This window comes from Primulina eburnea, chromosome 14 (genome assembly GCF_022965805.1).
Source record: "Primulina eburnea isolate SZY01 chromosome 14, ASM2296580v1, whole genome shotgun sequence".
In the NCBI taxonomy this organism is placed as follows: Eukaryota; Viridiplantae; Streptophyta; class Magnoliopsida; order Lamiales; family Gesneriaceae; genus Primulina; species Primulina eburnea.
The window spans coordinates 27,419,248-27,437,195 of record NC_133114.1 but is presented as its reverse complement, the minus strand read 5'-3'; the positions used below and the strand labels follow the sequence as shown (position 1 = coordinate 27,437,195).

General features: G+C 38.7%; 1 protein-coding gene across 2 annotated transcripts; it reads right to left on the bottom strand.

Moving 5' to 3' along the window:
* Positions 1-1,448: 1,448 nt before the first annotated feature.
* Positions 1,449-16,357, bottom strand: LOC140813034 (protein argonaute 16). Of its 2 annotated transcripts, none has more exons than XM_073171445.1 (23): positions 16,219-16,357; positions 14,832-15,019; positions 14,545-14,750; positions 14,251-14,463; positions 14,038-14,174; positions 6,011-6,108; positions 5,829-5,926; positions 5,581-5,752; positions 5,377-5,493; positions 5,191-5,298; positions 5,048-5,110; positions 4,806-4,919; positions 4,562-4,727; positions 4,352-4,464; positions 4,113-4,250; positions 3,894-4,024; positions 3,728-3,793; positions 3,058-3,121; positions 2,689-2,800; positions 2,534-2,607; positions 1,991-2,085; positions 1,870-1,901; positions 1,449-1,757 (listed from the first exon to the last, which is right to left on the bottom strand). In XM_073171445.1, the coding sequence occupies exons 2-23, from the start codon at positions 14,997-14,999 to the stop codon at positions 1,582-1,584; spliced, it is 2,661 nt and encodes an 886-aa protein (XP_073027546.1). In that variant the 5' UTR covers positions 15,000-15,019; positions 16,219-16,357; the 3' UTR covers positions 1,449-1,581. The 2 variants fall into 2 exon arrangements, with proteins under 2 accessions (XP_073027546.1, XP_073027547.1); XM_073171446.1 differs by lacking the exon at positions 16,219-16,357 and adding an exon at positions 15,692-15,983.
* Positions 16,358-17,948: the final 1,591 nt, after the last annotated feature.

Here is a 17,948-nt window from a genome sequence, read left to right as displayed (position 1 = left end):
ATTTAATGATTTTATCATATACTAATTTTGGTTGGCTCCAATTCTAAATGATCTGGTCGAAAAAGATAAATTAACGTAGATATTTTTATATAGGGTGATCATTATGTGGCAGTCGAATCTTTTATTTTGTATAATCGAACCATCCGAGATATTTTTTCAATAATCGATCAAAAACCAACTGAAATATAAATATTTAAGTCAGTCGGTAATCGAATTAACAATTTTTCTGAAAAATAAATAAATTTTAAACACGAGATCACTGATTTAATTTACAGAACGAGATTTCATACACATTATAGTTAAGAATTCATCGATTTAAGGTGGTCTTAACTGAATAAATGAGCACACGAGAAGGCAATATACAAATAAAATCAAATATCATAAATATTAAAATTTATATAAAAATTATGCAAAACTTTACGTGAGACGGTCTTACGGATCGTATTTTGTGAGATGGATCTCTTATTTGGTTTATCCATGAAAAAATATTACTTTTTATGCTGAGAATATTACTTTTTATTGTAAATATTGGTAAGGTTGATACGTATTCGTGAGACCGTCTCACAAGAGACATACTCTAAAAATTAATATAATTTTAAAAAATCAGTTAAATCGATCAACAAATTTTAAAATTAAAAAACTGAAACTATTTGACCCATTTTTTAAAAAAAAAAAAACTAAAACCGAATTTCAAAATTTGCTCCGTTGGATAAACTAATTCGATTGATCGGAATTAATTCTCACCTCTAATCGTATCCCCAATATTTTTATATAATCCAAAACTTACTTTTCCACTCATTTATATTTTACAATACGATATACAATCAAATCATATCTCCAATTATGTATTTTTGGTATTTAAATAACTACTTTGGAACTTGGTATTGAATTGAATCATTGATCGAAGTGTTAAACACTAAATATATTTTCTTTTATCTCAACTATATATATCTTCTTTCTTCGTTTGTCTCAAATATATCCACATTTAGTAATGTATTTTATAGTATTTCCCTGTATCTCAAATAAGATCCTATGTTCTATATAGTGGATTTAGAAAAAGGCCTATTTATTGACTTCTCCCTGTGAGACCATCATTTTCTTGCTGTTTTCAAATCCCGACAACTAACAAGTGGTATCAGATATTATTATTTTTTTATTTCTTAAAGTATTTTCAAAATAATCATTTCAACAATACATTTTCTGGCAAATTTCCCATGTTATCCAAATAGAACTATGATTATTGAAAATTGGAGTTCAAGGACAATAACATGTGATATGTCATTATTAATGCAATAATTCATGAGATGCTATCATGATTTGAAGATTCTGAGCACACTCCCAAAAGTATTGGTGAAGGTCACTACTCTCTTCTGAAGAAAATAAAATATTTGAGTACTAGTGACTTGAAACTAAAACTGAAACGAAAATTTTAATTGAAATATGACAAAAACCAGCTTTGGGAATGTTTGAATCACCCCTTCTACCAAATTAGCAGTTGCAAAGAATCATTTACAACTAATAATCAACTGTGGATAAAGTTAGAAGATTCTCGTCAGTTTCAGCAAAAGAACGCGGATCCTTTCAGCAAAAGAACATGGATCCAGCGACTTTGCTGTGCAGCCGGGGCAACTGGGGCACTGGGATGCTTCCTGCCGTCGACATATTTTTCTGTCCAGACGAAGTTTCAGATGAATCTTCAAACTTCAGGAACTGTCCTACTTGTTGGGCCGCGAGATGTGCATAACATATGGGTGCAACTGCAAGAGTAAGCACAACGCAATAGGTGAAGGAGGTTTTGTGTAACGATGTACTTCATTGAAAATCATTGAAAGTAAAATCGCATGGAAGTTTACAAAAGTTGAAATTTACCTATGGAAATAGCAGTAGTACTCCTTTGGTATCTGCAGGAAGGAGATAAATACAACCATTCTAAAAGAAGCTAGCATAGAGAAAAAGATGAGAATTGACTGAAAGAAGCTTTAAAGCATACACATATGATAGTGAATGGAGAAGATTTTGCAGATCATCAGGAGGGAAACCAATCTCATTAAGTAAGACATGATAATGGGCTGGCCGAGAAGTTCCCTGCAATATAAATTGCCGTCACGAAACAATTTTGTGGAATGCAACTTGAACTGGTACGCCTCACGGCTAAGTTATTTGGAAAATGTATGTTCAATCCACAAATATGGTTAGAATTTCATATGACAATGCATGCTTATCATTATATGTGAATAACTATTAGGTGTGCAATATTTCATAATGTGGTATGGACTATGTTAAGTTTTGTTTTGATACCTTGAGTGGAATGTGAGGTTTATCACTTAATCATAAAGTACTAACCGGGAATATATCTCACGATGGAGCACAGCATAAACATAATACTTCCATAATTTAAATAGTTTTAAAGAAATTAGCGGTATTTTACACGTTTAAATTTCAATCACATATGTAAAACAGATCTGCTCAATGACTGCATCCGTGTAACTAAATTAATTGCATAAAGCAAAGACGAAAGGATGGGAAAACTTACCATCATCCCTGCATGAGCACACATGTAAAAATCATAATTTCTTGGATGTACAACTTTAGTGTCCACAACGGTACCTGCAGCCAGATAGTGCATGTTATTGATGTATATAGTTGACATAATACTAGAATTAGAACATAACTGTGAAAAGAATAGACCAGGCGGAACGTTTTCGGGAGCCGAAGCTTGAAATAGCTGTGTATGGTGTCTCTTTTGAGCCACCATAACGGTGAATTTTGGAACGTCGACCTCACCAAGATGTTGGTAAGCCTGGAAAATAAAAAAATTTCAAGCTCCAGGACTGAGTCTAGATAGAAGGGGTTAAAATAGCACCATTACACTTTGAGCTCTTTGGTACTAAGAATTTTACAAATAAAACGATCAGTAGACTTTTCTATAACTCAATAGCTGCAAATTGTCAAGGGGTATGTTTCCATAATCAAATCAAAACTTTACGAGGACTAACATTAAAAATGCAAGCGGTCATCAAATGCATTTACTCTGAAAACCGCAAACAGAAAAGGTACCTTAACTATTTGATCCAGTTCGATGTTCAGCACCTGAGAAAATTGCGACTCACTCACACCATCCCTGAGAAAATTGGAACCATTGAAAATCAGGATAAACAGAATGCATAAAGGATATATTGAGAATTGTTATGTAAATACTCATTGCAAATTCAAAAAAGAAACCAGAACATCACTGCTTATCAATTTTTATTCAACTTTGTAAGAAAAATGACAGACCAGACCACCTTCTGAGGCTTCATGCATATAACTGATTATGGTGGAAAATATGTATATTACATCTGACAAATTTGACAACAGAAATAAACACCATTGAAGCACAAAATGAATTCAAAAGAAAACAGCTATAATGAAAAATCAGAAATCTAGCTGTGTCGCCCTAAACATTTTTGGTCAGTGCATAGTACAGCTACTACGATCTCACTCATCTCATCTCACACACCGCACATTGCAGGAAGTTATTATAGTCATGGATCCAAAATCTCTTCGCTAATTGCTGATTTCTTCTCCAGATAAATAATGATAAAAAAAGAAAGCAGCTCCACTGCCTATATGACTGGCGGATGAACCCATCCAAACATAAAATCATAGGGAATGCGGAAAACAAGATACAAGTTAATGTCATGTCTGCATAGAGATAAAAATATTCTACATCTGGACAGGAGTCTACCTGAAAACAATTATCTGACTTGGTTTCTGCTTGTTACTGGTTTGATAGAAATCCAAGAGCAGTTCCCTGAAGCATCATATTAGATAAACTTTCCACAGAGTTCTGTAGAACTACAAATCGTGTACCTCAACTTCACACTGAACAATAAATTGAAAAGACGCCTCACCGGATAATGCCGTCATCTTCCCCATTTGCCAGTGGCTTATATAAAGATTCAATCATCTCCACCTTTGGTGATTGAGTTCGCACTGCTGCTCTATATCTGGATATTAATGGCCAACTACGGGATCCGACAACCTAATCATCATAAGTTAGAGAAGCGTCAGGCATAATTTAAAATGCAGTCGATGGGGCACTGCAAAAAGTTCTACAGGCAGCAGCTTACAGCAGCTATGGATGGAATATCTGATTGACCAGGAGAACCATGTGAAACATCCATTCCAATAATCAAGGTTGGCTTATCGTTAATGAGTGGCAGACTTCGTGAATGTTCAAGTGCTAACAGAGAATTGGTCCCCCCTAGCTATAATTAGAAGTCAAAGAAGTCAATATAACAAAAATGGTGATTTGAAAAAGAAAAGCAACACTTAATATGCGGAAGTTCTATCCATGATTCCATGTTACCTTGGAATTGATCTTGAGAAGTAAGTTGGTCAAGTATTGGTCGTTGATCTTGGAAGGACACGTGCATTGGGTAACAATACCCAAGTTAGTCAGACATTTTTTCTTCCATGGTCCTGGGTGTCAATAAAAATTTCACAAGAACATACCAAAACACAAGTTTTCAAGTTGAAACTTCTGTGATAATGAAAAGGGTAACAGCAGACAAACTACCATATATGGCAGAGTTTTTCCGTTCTGGTAAGACGCAAAGCAGAAACTCAGGCGGACCAGGTAGTTTAGCCATAATCTGTTCAAACATCCTTTCTACACGTATAAAAGGGCTAGCTCTGCTACATTGTGGATCTTCCTCAATTATTGTATATGGACGTTCAATATGCTAGGCAAGAGAATGAAAGACGTTCAAATAGCTATTCATTAGGAAGACCTAAAGAAACAAGAATATTAAACTGCATACAATGCCCTTGTTCCTTCCACAGTTGATAAGCTCCCGAGAAAGATGACTAGTATCACAACGAGCAGAGAAATTAACAAGGGACCAACACTCAATCCGGCAGGGATTTAAAAGTTTCTGTTCAAGATCAAAGTAAAGCAACCAGTAACTTACAAAGATAGCCCTCATCTCCATTAGATAAATAACTCTAAGATACATCAAAGAAGTATAGTAGAACAATATACAATATCAAAAGAAAGAAATACCTTGTTATTAAAGTTCCACCGTCCATTGCGGGGAAAGAAATCTTCACCATTTCCAACCTTCAACTGGAAGTAGAACATTAGAATCATTGTTAAGATGTGATGCAACACAACACAAGTATCAATTGTGAACAGGGTAGAAGTACCTTTGGCACATCGAGGACACGTCCATCAACTTGAGTAAGCTGCTTTTCAATTGAAATGCCGCAAGAAACTAGGAGTGGATCATCATCATAATGATAGTTTCTCACAGCCTAAAATATTCAATCAAGAAGTGAAACCACAATATAAGAGATGGAAGGGAAAACAATTCATTGGGTTGAATAATTTACATCAGTGACAACTCGAATTCTCTCTGGAGGTTTCTGCCTTGATTGTTCAATTAAGGATGCTCTCTGCATTCCTGACAATGCTTTTTTGTATCTTTGAAGAGAGACTAGAGAACATAGCTTTAATTGAAGAAAGATAAAGAAAGAAAATTTTAGAAAGAAAGTTGCAGTAGAATTCATAAGACAACTACAAATAAAATTATATACCTCCAAAGGCAAATAGTTTGGTCGTTTTGGTTTTCCAACATCAAGGCATGGCATGTATGCTGAAAATGTTATTTCTAGACCACGATGTTTCACAAAGTAGTCAAATACAGTGATCTCCAAAGTCTCCCCATCATCTCTGGCATTACCACCATTTTTCACTTTCAATGAAAAACTGAAAAGATAGCCACCGTCAAGCGTCTTTCGGAAAGGAATGAAGGCAAAACACTGCAAGATAACTATTTACTTACAACTGCTGTTCACATGGCTTCTCACTCAAACCTATAATTTTGAACTCCCTGTTGTTATGTCTGGCCTTAACCCTCAGATTCTTGAGCATCCTTTTGGCCTGTGCTCAAGACTCACAATCATGACAAACAGAACTGAAGTAATGGTCAAAGAAAGCAACTGCTTACGGTTAAGAACCATTTACCTTTTCCCAGTCAATATTGCGCCGATCCTTCAAATTCTGGTTAGCAAGAAGGAAATCCAAAACAGGTCCTGGCTTCAAGATCATTGTTGAGGATACATCTGACATAATAAACTTTTGCAGTTCTTATACATGAAGCATGTAATATCCGAGCCCGGTGTACGGTACGGTTTAAGCTTTATTGTGTTAATTGGGTTTATGATTAGTCGTTTATAGTTGTGTTTTGGGCTATAGTATTATTGGTTATTATTTATTTGAGGTATTAGTTGGTGTTGATTGTTCGTTTCAGCGTTTCGGATCGATTTTAGTTGAGTTTGTACTGTTCATTGCCGTGAGTAGAGTGCACCCGCGCTCTTAGATGAGTGCCCCCGCGGTGTACTATTCATCATTTTGCATTTTTAGGGCCGTGGCATGACCGCACCCGCGGCAGTGCAAGGACCGCACCCGCGGTGTGCACCGCACCCGCGGTAATTGTAGCACCGCACCCGCGGTGATCGTGCATGAGAATTATTTTGGTATGCCGAGAGCATGGCGCACCCGCGGTGCTTGTGTTGGCGCACCCGCGGTGTAAGTATGGGCGAGTTTTTAAGTCACTTTTTGGGAGTTGTTGGCCATACCTTATCCTATTCCTTCTCTTCTTTACCGATTTTCTCTCCATTGGCAAGGGTTTTCATCCATTTCTTTAGCTTCCTACCTTCGATTCTTGGAGTTATTTGGATTTCCGACTTGAGATCATCGTTCTCCGTGGTATAAGGAAGCTTAGGTAAGTTTTTGGTGCGATTCTAACGAGGTTTTGAGTTAAGGGTTATTTTGGATTTGATGTTTGAGTTGTTTAATGGATTATTTGGCTTGTACTTGTGGATCTAGAGTTGATATTGGTGTTATTTATGGATTATTGTTGTAGGTGGTGTACCAAGAGCTTATTTGAGGTGTTCTATTGGTAGTAAGTGGAATTTCATCCTTTTTGCTCACATGATATTATATGTATTGTGTTTTAAAGGTTTCAAAGTGTTATTCCCTTCCATTGATCCATTGCTATGTATTCATTTCATTGATTATCTATTGGAGGCATTGTATGTCTCACCATTGTTATAAAGGGAATACAAGAAATATTATGAGATTGCGAAACGACGGCCTTAAATGCTATTGAGAATTCAAATGTTTTATTGGATTGATTAATCATAGCCATAGCATTGCATGCAATTAGATGATCATCGACCATAGGCTTTTATCCCCTCACAGTTATCGATTTATATCGATGGGATATTGGCAACCACAGTCACAGATACTATTGATATCAATCCAACCATAGAAAAGAGAAATACCATCGTTTTGCTATCTATTGCCATTGCTATTGCTACAGTTATTGCTACGTTATTCATGTTTCAGAGTCGATGGTATTTATGATTTAAAAGCCATGTTTTACAGTGTATACTATGTATCATTGCTATGTAAGAGTTCCACTTGCTGAGATTTATTCTCATTTCAGTTATTTTCATGTGATGCAGATAAGAGCGACGGACCGGGACGTTGACTGTGGATGGGGGTCATATGCATACAAAGATTGGAAGGATGATTATTTTGTACCACTTTGTAACATGATCACACTAATGATATTTTGTATTTTGTTATGTCATTGGAATGATCATGTTGTTATTTTGTAAACACTTTTATAAAATGTATTTTGAAACTCCTTCCATGTTTGAAAGAAAATTTTAAATTCCGCTGTATTTTAATTGTATCGGGTCAGGGTGTCACATTTAGTGGTATCAGAGCGGTGTTCTTCGGACCAATGCATATGACTTCGTCTACTTTCAACTGTCCGGGTATGTTTTCTTGCATCTATCCATTGTTATATTTATTGATTGGTGTCTTGTGAGCAATTGTAGAGTATGCCTCCTAAGCGTAAGGCGGCAGAGGGTGAGGATAGTTCTTCCTCGAGAGTTGTCGACGAGTTCGGCAAGTTGCTTAAGGAGCAGGCTAAGGTGCATAGCGATCAGATTCAGCAGTTGTTCCGATTGCAAGGAGCAGGTCAGGGTCGAGGCCAAGTGAGAGGTCAAGTTGCTCAGGCCGTTGGCACTGATGCCGTCTTTTCTACTTTCAAGAGAATGGATCCACCGGAATTCGCAGGTAGCACCGATCCTCTAGTTGCTGTCGAGTGGGTCAAGGCGCTTGAAGCTATCTTCGATCATCTCCAGTATGAGGACAAAGACAGGATTAGCTGTGCAGTGTTCATGTTGGTTAAGGCTGCCCGCATTTGGTGGAATGCTACGAAAGTTGGAGTTGATGTTGCGACACTGAAGTGGTCAGAGTTCACTGACTTGTTCTACGACAAGTATTTCCCCGACGCACTTCGAGCGAGGAAGGTTACGGAGTTCTTGGAACTTAGACAGGGGAGCTTGGATGTTGGCCAGTATATTCTGAAGTTTGAGGAAGGTTGCCTATTTGCTCCGTATATTGCTTCGAACGACAAGGACAAGGGCGCTCATTTCATTCGAGGCCTTAGAGCGGAGATTCGTCGTGATATCAACATGTCCAAAGCTGTTACTTTCAAGGAGATTGTATCCAAAGCTTTGTTGGCCGAGCAGGATGAGAAGGACATTGCCCGGGAGAGGCAAGAGAGACACCAGGCCATTGCTCAGAGAGGCCAGGGTTCTAATCAGAGGGGCAGGGATCGTTACAAGGGCAAGGGCAAGATGGAGTCGAGTCCTAGACCTCCGCCAGTTCCAGTTCCATTTGATCCTGAGAAGCCGCAGTGTCCAAAGTGTGGTAAGCATCATCGAGGAGAGTGCAGATTGGGCACTCATACTTGTTTTCGTTGTGGCGCGGCAAGCCACGTTGCCAGGAATTGTCCGAGGGGAGATAGCCAAGGGAAGGTGCAGGGTCGTATCTTTTCCATGACGAAGGAAGGTATTAATCGTGAATCTTCATTGATCCTTAGTACTATTTTGATTTCAGGCAGAGTAGCTACTACTTTGATTGATACTGGTGCTACTCATTCTTTTATGTCTGAATTATTTTTGAGATCTTTGGGTATAGTTCCTTCTATTCTTCCCCTTCATCTTAATGTTGTTTTGCCTTCGGGGGACGTGTTGTGCCCGACATCGATTGTCTTTGCGTGCCCTGTTCGTATTGAGGAGCGAGTTGTCTTCGCTGATTTGATTGTTATCCCTATGGTTGCTTTCGACGTTATTCTTGGCATGGATTGGCTTTCGACTTACCGTGCAGTTATCGATTGTGTTGCTAAGAAGGTGACTTTTGCAGATGATGGCCAGGGAGGAGCGCTCGCCAGTGCAGGTACTTCGCTGGTCCTTCCTTTTATTTCTTGTCTTGAGGCTGAGAGATTGTTGTGTAGAGGTTGCGATGGATTTCTTGCTTCTATTGTGGATGTTGATAGATTGATTAAGTTGAATGTAGATGATATTGATGTGGTGAGGGAGTTTGCTGATGTGTTTGAGGATGATGTTCCGGGTTTGCCGCCGGATAGGGATGTTGAGTTTGTGATTGATTTAGCTCCAGGTACGGTTCCTATCTCTAAGGCTCCGTACAGGATGGCCCCTACCGAGATGAAGGAGTTGAAGACTCAGTTGCAGGATCTTTTAGACAAAGGCTTTATTCGTCCGAGTTCTTCGCGTTGGGGAGCTCCGGTTCTGTTTGTCAAGAAGAAGGATGGTTCCTTGCGGCTGTGTATCGACTACAGGGAGCTCAACAAAGTGACTGTCAAGAACAAGTATCCGTTGCCTCGGATAGATGATTTGTTTGATCAGCTCCATGGTGCCACTGTGTTCTCGAAGATTGATCTTCGGTCTGGCTACTATCAGTTGAAGGTTAGGGAGTCTGATATCCCTAAGACAGCTTTCCGGACCAGGTATGGTCACTATGAGTTTCTTGTCATGTCTTTTGGTTTGACCAATGCCCCTTCAGTCTTCATGGACCTGATGAACCGTGTGTTCAAGCCTTATCTGGATAGCTTCGTCATTGTCTTCATTGACGATATCTTGATCTATTCCAAGACCAGAGAGCTTCATGCCGAGCATCTCAGAGTTGTTCTTCAGTTGTTGCGAGAGAAGAGGTTGTTTGCCAAGCTGAAGAAGTGTGAGTTTTGGCTGGATCAGATTTCTTTTCTAGGCCATGTTGTTTCGAGAGATGGCATTGCTGTTGATCCATTGAAGATAGAGGCGATTCAGAGTTGGCCTATTCCTACCACTGTTTCAGAGGTTCGCAGTTTCCTTGGTTTGGCAGGTTACTATCGTCGTTTCATTTCAGGTTTCTCCAAGATTGCCCTGCCATTGTCCAATCTGACGAGGAAGACTGTGAAGTTCGAGTGGTCTATTGATTGCCAGAGTGCATTTCAGGAGTTGAAGGACAGATTGACGACAGCTCCTGTTCTTTCTTTGCCCAGTGGTTCAGAGGACTTTGTTGTCTATACCGATGCGTCGAAGAGAGGCCTTGGTGCAGTGTTGATGCAGCGAGGTAAGGTCATTGCCTATGCGTCTCGCCAGTTGAAGGATTATGAGAAGAATTATCCGACGCATGATTTGGAGCTCGCAGCTGTGGTTTTCGCCCTGAAGATTTGGAGACATTATCTGTATGGCGAAAAGTGTGAGATCTTTACAGACCACAAGAGTTTGAAGTATTTGTTCTCGTAGAAAGAGCTCAACATGAGGCAGAGGAGGTGGTTAGAGCTGGTCAAGGATTATGATGTGACCATCAGCTATCACCCAGGGAAGGCGAATGTGGTGGCTGATGCTTTGAGCCGCAAATCGAGTGCTTCTTTGAGTTCTTTGATTCAGAGACCATTGTTGATGGATTTGCAGAGAGAGGAGATTGATCTAGTGATTCCAGGTACCATTGCTCGCTTTTCAGCGTTGGTCATTCGATCTACTTTGACGGACAGGATCCGTAGAGAGCAGTCGACTGATGTTCAGTTGACAGAGTTGAGAGCTAGAGCTGAGGCTAGAGGGAATTCAGAGTTTAGTCTGAATGGTGATGGTTTGGTGACTTTCAGAGGCCGTATTTGTGTTCCTTCTGGCGACGATATTCGTAGAGACGTCTTGACAGAGGCTCATACCGCACCTTATTCGATTCATCCAGGCAGTACGAAGATGTATCAGGATCTTCGTCGACTTTACTGGTGGCCAGGTATGAAGAAAGATATTGCTTTGTTCATTTCTCAGTGCCTTACTTGTCAGCAGGTTAAGATTGAGCATCAGAGACCTGCTGGGACATTGCTATCTTTGCCGATTCCTCAGTGGAAGTGGGAGCACATCACCATGGATTTCGTGACTGGTCTGCCCAGAGTTCAGAGGGGTTATAATTCCATTTGGGTCATTGTTGATAGATTGACCAAGTCGGCTCATTTTCTCCCAGTCAAGACGACGTATTCGATGTCTCAGTATGCCGAGGACTACATTGCCGAGATTGTTAGACTTCATGGTGTGCCCGTGTCGATTGTGTCTGATCGTGACCCTAGATTTACCTCCGAGTTTTGGAAGAGTCTTCACAGAGCTTTGGGTTCTCGATTAGCTTTCAGTACAGCTTATCATCCTCAGAGCGACGGTCAGTCAGAGAGAGTCATTCAGATTCTGGAGGATATGCTCAGAGCTTGTACTATTGACTATTCTGGTAGTTGGGATTCTAAGCTGCCACTTGTGGAGTTCACGTACAACAATAGCTACCAGGCGACGATTGGCATGGCACCGTATGAGGCACTTTATGGCAGGAAGTGCAGATCCCCTTTGTTTTGGGATGAGGTTGGAGAGAGGAAGATGTTGGGTCCCGAGTTGGTCCAGCAGACTGCCGATGTTGTTGCAGTTATCAGAGAGAGGATGAAGACTGCTCAGTCGAGGCAGAAGAGTTATGCAGATGTTCGTCGCAGACCTTTGAAGTTCGAGGTTGGCGATCATGTTTTTCTGAAGATAGCACCTCTCAAGGGTGTGATGCGATTTGGCAAGAAGGGCAAGTTGAGCCCTAGATTCATTGGTCCATTCGAGATATTGGACAGAGTTGGTGACCGAGCCTACAGATTAGCCCTACCGCCCGATCTTGACAGAGTCCATAATGTGTTTCACGTATCGATGCTCAGGAAGTATGTTGCAGATCCTTCCCATGTTCTTCGCCATGAGCCATTGGACTTGACGCCGAATTTGACTTACCATGAGATTCCGATTCAGATTCTGGATCGCACAGTTAGAGTTCTGAGGAACAAAGAGATCGGCATCGTTAAAGTCCTTTGGAGGAACCATTTGATCGAGGAGGCTACGTGGGAACCAGAGACTGAGATGAGAGAGAGGTATCCTGAGTTGTTCGTGCCGTGACGTCAATTTCGAGGACGAAATTCCTCTAAGGAGGGGAGATTGTAATATCCGAGCCCGGTGTACGGTACGGTTTAAGCTTTATTGTGTTAATTGGGTTTATGATTAGTCGTTTATAGTTGTGTTTTGGGCTATAGTATTATTGGTTATTATTTATTTGAGGTATTAGTTGGTGTTGATTGTTCGTTTCAGCGTTTCGGATCGATTTTAGTTGAGTTTGTACTGTTCATTACCGTGAGTAGAGTGCACCCGCGCTCTTAGATGAGTGCCCCCGCGGTGTACTATTCATCATTTTGCATTTTTAGGGCCGTGGCATGACCGCACCCGCGGCAGTGCAAGGACCGCACCCGCGGTGTGCACCGCACCCGCGGTAATTGTAGCACCGCACCCGCGGTGATCGTGCATGAGAATTATTTTGGTATGCCGAGAGCATGGCGCACCCGCGGTGCTTGTGTTGGCGCACCCGCGGTGTAAGTATGGGCGAGTTTTTAAGTCACTTTTTGGGAGTTGTTGGCCATACCTTATCCTATTCCTTCTCTTCTTTACCGATTTTCTCTCCATTGGCAAGGGTTTTCATCCATTTCTTTAGCTTCCTACCTTCGATTCTTGGAGTTATTTGGATTTCCGACTTGAGATCATCGTTCTCCGTGGTATAAGGAAGCTTAGGTAAGTTTTTGGTGCGATTCTAACGAGGTTTTGAGTTAAGGGTTATTTTGGATTTGATGTTTGAGTTGTTTAATGGATTATTTGGCTTGTACTTGTGGATCTAGAGTTGATATTGGTGTTATTTATGGATTATTGTTGTAGGTGGTGTACCAAGAGCTTATTTGAGGTGTTCTATTGGTAGTAAGTGGAATTTCATCCTTTTTGCTCACATGATATTATATGTATTGTGTTTTAAAGGTTTCAAAGTGTTATTCCCTTCCATTGATCCATTGCTATGTATTCATTTCATTGATTATCTATTGGAGGCATTGTATGTCTCACCATTGTTATAAAGGGAATACAAGAAATATTATGAGATTGCGAAACGACGGCCTTAAATGCTATTGAGAATTCAAATGTTTTATTGGATTGATTAATCATAGCCATAGCATTGCATGCAATTAGATGATCATCGACCATAGGCTTTTATCCCCTCACAGTTATCGATTTATATCGATGGGATATTGGCAACCACAGTCACAGATACTATTGATATCAATCCAACCATAGAAAAGAGAAATACCATCGTTTTGCTATCTATTGCCATTGCTATTGCTACAGTTATTGCTACGTTATTCATGTTTCAGAGTCGATGGTATTTATGATTTAAAAGACATGTTTTACAGTGTATACTATGTATCATTGCTATGTAAGAGTTCCACTTGCTGAGATTTATTCTCATTTCAGTTATTTTCATGTGATGCAGATAAGAGCGACGGACCGGGACGTTGACTGTGGATGGGGGTCATATGCATACAAAGATTGGAAGGATGATTATTTTGTACCACTTTGTAACATGATCACACTAATGATATTTTGTATTTTGTTATGTCATTGGAATGATCATGTTGTTATTTTGTAAACACTTTTATAAAATGTATTTTGAAACTCCTTCCATGTTTGAAAGAAAATTTTAAATTCCGCTGTATTTTAATTGTATCGGGTCAGGGTGTCACAAAGCAAACCATAAGAAAAGGAAAATATAAGAAGAGAAAACAAGATGAGTGATACCCATGTTTAGAGATAAACCACCATGAGTAGGACGAAAGCTAGAATAGAACCCTTTCACGGCAGTCACACCTCCTCCAACATCACAGAACGTCCGTGTGTCATCATGAAAGAATGATTGCCGAACCAAAAGGCAGCCTCTGCACCAATATCCATTTGTTATGTATAGGATGATATAAATGTTTATATGCTATCTAAAAGGGATTCCTGGTATACTTATTAGCTGCTTTCTGTCTCAATATGATGTCTAGGACCCTCAGACCATCTTGCACGTTTTCTGCTTCAGCTCCTTGAAGGGCAAGAGAGATGGACTTCAAAGGTATTTTAGCAGCATAACTGATCTCTACTTTAAAAGCCTTCGACCTTAGAGAGTGCTTTGATCTTTTCCCAGACCCACTTCCACCTCCATAATCAGAAGGGCTCCTAGGTCTAGCCAATGGACGCAGTCAGCATTTACCAGGAAAAAAGCAAAACAAAAACCAGTAAATAAAGGTCAATGATGGACATTACTGCTTGGCAATAGATTCCTCGAGAATCACAGTAAATTCCAACTTGTTCTGTGGCAACGGCCCCACTGTATACAGACATTTTTCCCCATCATAAGCAAATGTCTTCCCAGCAAATTCAGAAGAGTATGTTTGGTAAAGTTTTTCGGTGATCTTCCTCCCAATCCCTTTGCTGTCAACCACTCCATTATCCTCGGAACTAATAGAAACCTGCATTCAGAATGGGCCATCTAATGATCACTTGTACACTCATTACTATACTCATAAAAATAGCAGGGTAATATATTTTACATTGTACTGGTAAAATATTTCATTTGGACATCTGAGTGAGACTTTGAAGTGATTTGCGAGTAAAGAGATGGGTCGCCCGGAAGTACCGAATCCAGTTCGGTCAATTATAGACCTCTTAGGCACAGCTTGTTGTAAATTTGCATTTGGTGGTAAAGTGGGCGATTCCATTACTCGGTAGAATGAAGAACCTAGAACAATAAGTGAAACAGTAAATAAAAAAAATCCAACACTTTATAAATGCATGAAGCAGAACGAGATAGACCAGATAACGTTTGAATTCTCGGCCAGTTAACATAACAATGTAAATCAATGTTCATCAGAGGACATTGTAAAAATGCGGTATAATTTAGTGGAATAGGAAAAATCTCAAGTGCTTAGCCAGTGGAAGCAACTAAATAACTTGTGCATCAGAAATAACAACATTCTACATAATCATTCAATATAGCAGAAGATTCATTCAAATTCACAACTAACTTAGCCCAGAAACCAGAAGAAAGAAAATCAAGAAGCTACCGTTGTGATGAAAATGCAAGCAGTTCCCCAAGTAAGAAACAACATTAATCAACAAAATGATAAAACAAAGGTTGCTGTTGATTTTGACATAATCATTCAATATAGCAGAAGCTTCATTCAAATTCACAAATAACTTAGCCCAGAAACCAGAAGAAAGAACATCAAGAAGCTACCGTTATGATGAAAATGCAAGTGGTTCCCCGAGTAATAAACAACATTAAATCAACAAAATGATAAACAAAGATTGCTGTTGATTTTGACATATTCATTCAATATAGTAGAAGATTCATTCAAATTCGCAACTAACTTAGCCCATAAACCAGAAGAAAGAAAAATCAAGAAGCTACCGTTGTGATGAAAATGCAAACAGTTCCCCAAGTAATAAACTACATTAAATCAACAAAAAGATAAGACATAGATTGCTGTTGATTTTGCCAGTTCAGAAGAAAAAAGACGGTGAATAACGGCAAAAATCTTCGAGAATATATTACAGACAATGAAATCGCTCAGTAATCCACCCGAATAAAATAATAAAAAAGAAAGCTACCACATTGCCCAAATAGACTTAAACAAAAATAAAACTCAGGTAAAAATAAATCACATATCACTAAGAAAGAGTAGCAAATACAACAAAAAATCTTATAAGACAGAAAATCCCCACCCCCACAACAAGAAATTTAAAAAATTTGAAACAACAACAGTAAATCAATGCGGGACCGTTGAACCCATAAAAAAACATGCAATAATCGGGAAAAAAAATACGTTGTTCAGTTCATACCCGCGTGTTTTAAAAATAAAAAATTCTCCAGAAAAAAGAGTGAAAACAAACACAATGGTACAAGATGATGATAAAAAAGGGGGAAAAAGCCTTCACCTCTGTGATGTTACTGAAAGATTGAGTGATGATCCGGCCCAAAAAGCAAAATACACACGCTCTCACTTCGCAATGCGTACGGAGACTCTCGCACGCACTATACAGAAAATGGAGGGAAAGACCCCTTTTTGTTTTGTTTTGTTTTGTTTTGTTTATATTTGTGCAAAATTGTGAATTCGCCTAATATACGAAGCAGCTCGAGAGTTTTCACAAATGACTTATAATTCGGGAAAATAGCTAAACTCGTTGTTAGGTTGACCTCGTTTTGATTTGGTTCTTTATTCACTCAAATTCCAATGTTAATTTTAATTTTTTACCAATTTAGTCTTTGTTTCACCGTAATACTATGTGTCTATTTATTCTCAATAATGTCTAATATCATATCACTTATGTATGACGTCTTATCAGCACTTTGGTTATAAGATGACCGAGATTAAAAAAAGATCGATGAAATTATGCTGAGATTGAAATTTGACTTATTAAAGAGCTAAAATCAAAATTTAGTCAACTTAACAAGATATAATTCGATTTTTCATCAACGTTGAACATGATTTTTCAAAAATGAAAAATCAAAAGATTTGGATATTGATGTAAATTTTACGTCATGTGGTTTGCAGAACAGTAGACGGAATAAAATTTCGAGTTTACTAAGCGAAGTTATTCTCGATCCAATTTTTTTCAAAAATGACAGTAAAATAATTTTGAATGCCTAAAGAATTGAATCTTGCGATTTTGAGGATGGCATCAAGATGAAGGGAATTTTCATGAAGAGCTCTCGCTAGACCAATTCGGATAGGAATGCACTCGTCTCTTGGCAAAATGTCAAAATGAAATTTTCCAATTTTTTTTAGAATTTTCCTCGAACAGAGTATACACTTGACGACTCAGATATCACTTAAATGTCACACCCCGCTATCGGAACGTATGACACTGCATTATTTAACAATTTATATTGAGAACAATAAGATTCATAATAAAACAAATAGCCAAAATCAGTCTATTGTTAAAAAAAAACATAGTTTTTACAATGTATAATTCGAAGACTGTGTAAGTTGTTTTTACAAAGAAAGACGTACGAAAACCGGAAGTCAATTATAACTGAAAATGAAAACTTGATGTTCATATTTAGAGCTTTCTCACTAGCCCTTGAAACCGATTTTTCCATCCTCATCTAACTAATATCCGTTCTTAGTTCTTATCTGAAAAAGAAAATAAGAGGGTAAGTGTTTTATGAAACACTAAAGAAGTTGAGACCGATCGAACACAAAATAACATATTATATATATAAACATAATTCAAAAGTGTCATGTCACAGTAGAGATCAACACACATTAAACAGATCTGAAACTTAGTTCATGAATATATTATGTAATAACATAAACAAATATTACGCTGAAATTCATCTCATTATTGTGAGCCCACTTACATTTTCGAATAAACTTGACTGGTCTTCGAATTTTGAGAGAAGTTCTTCGAACTCTTCAACATGTTGCTGACGATGTCAACTACTATTGTCTTTTACTCTTGGTAAAAAATCTATAAAATTTTCTACAGCACGTCGCTTTATTCTGATACACCACAAGCTACCAAAAAAGTACACAAAAGGATGAGAGCTGAAGGAATTTTCGGGTTTCCATATGTTCGTAAATCGTTCAACGTCCAAGATCATGCCAACTTAAGTCTTGTCATCGATGTTCGAACCATTGATTACAACATCATTGAAATGTGTA

Bases quoted from the DNA above. Each gene is read 5' to 3' on its own strand.
- LOC140813034 (XM_073171445.1), bottom strand. From the start codon at position 14,999: ATGGAATCGCCCACTTTACCACCAAATGCAAATTTACAACAAGCTGTG. The intron at 5,111-5,190 runs GTACTTCTACCC...TTCTACTTCCAG, and splicing joins GTGTCCTCGATGTGCCAAAG to TTGAAGGTTGGAAATGGTGA. The intron at 2,608-2,688 runs GTCTATTCTTTT...ATCTGGCTGCAG, and splicing joins TCCCGAAAACGTTCCGCCTG to GTACCGTTGTGGACACTAAA.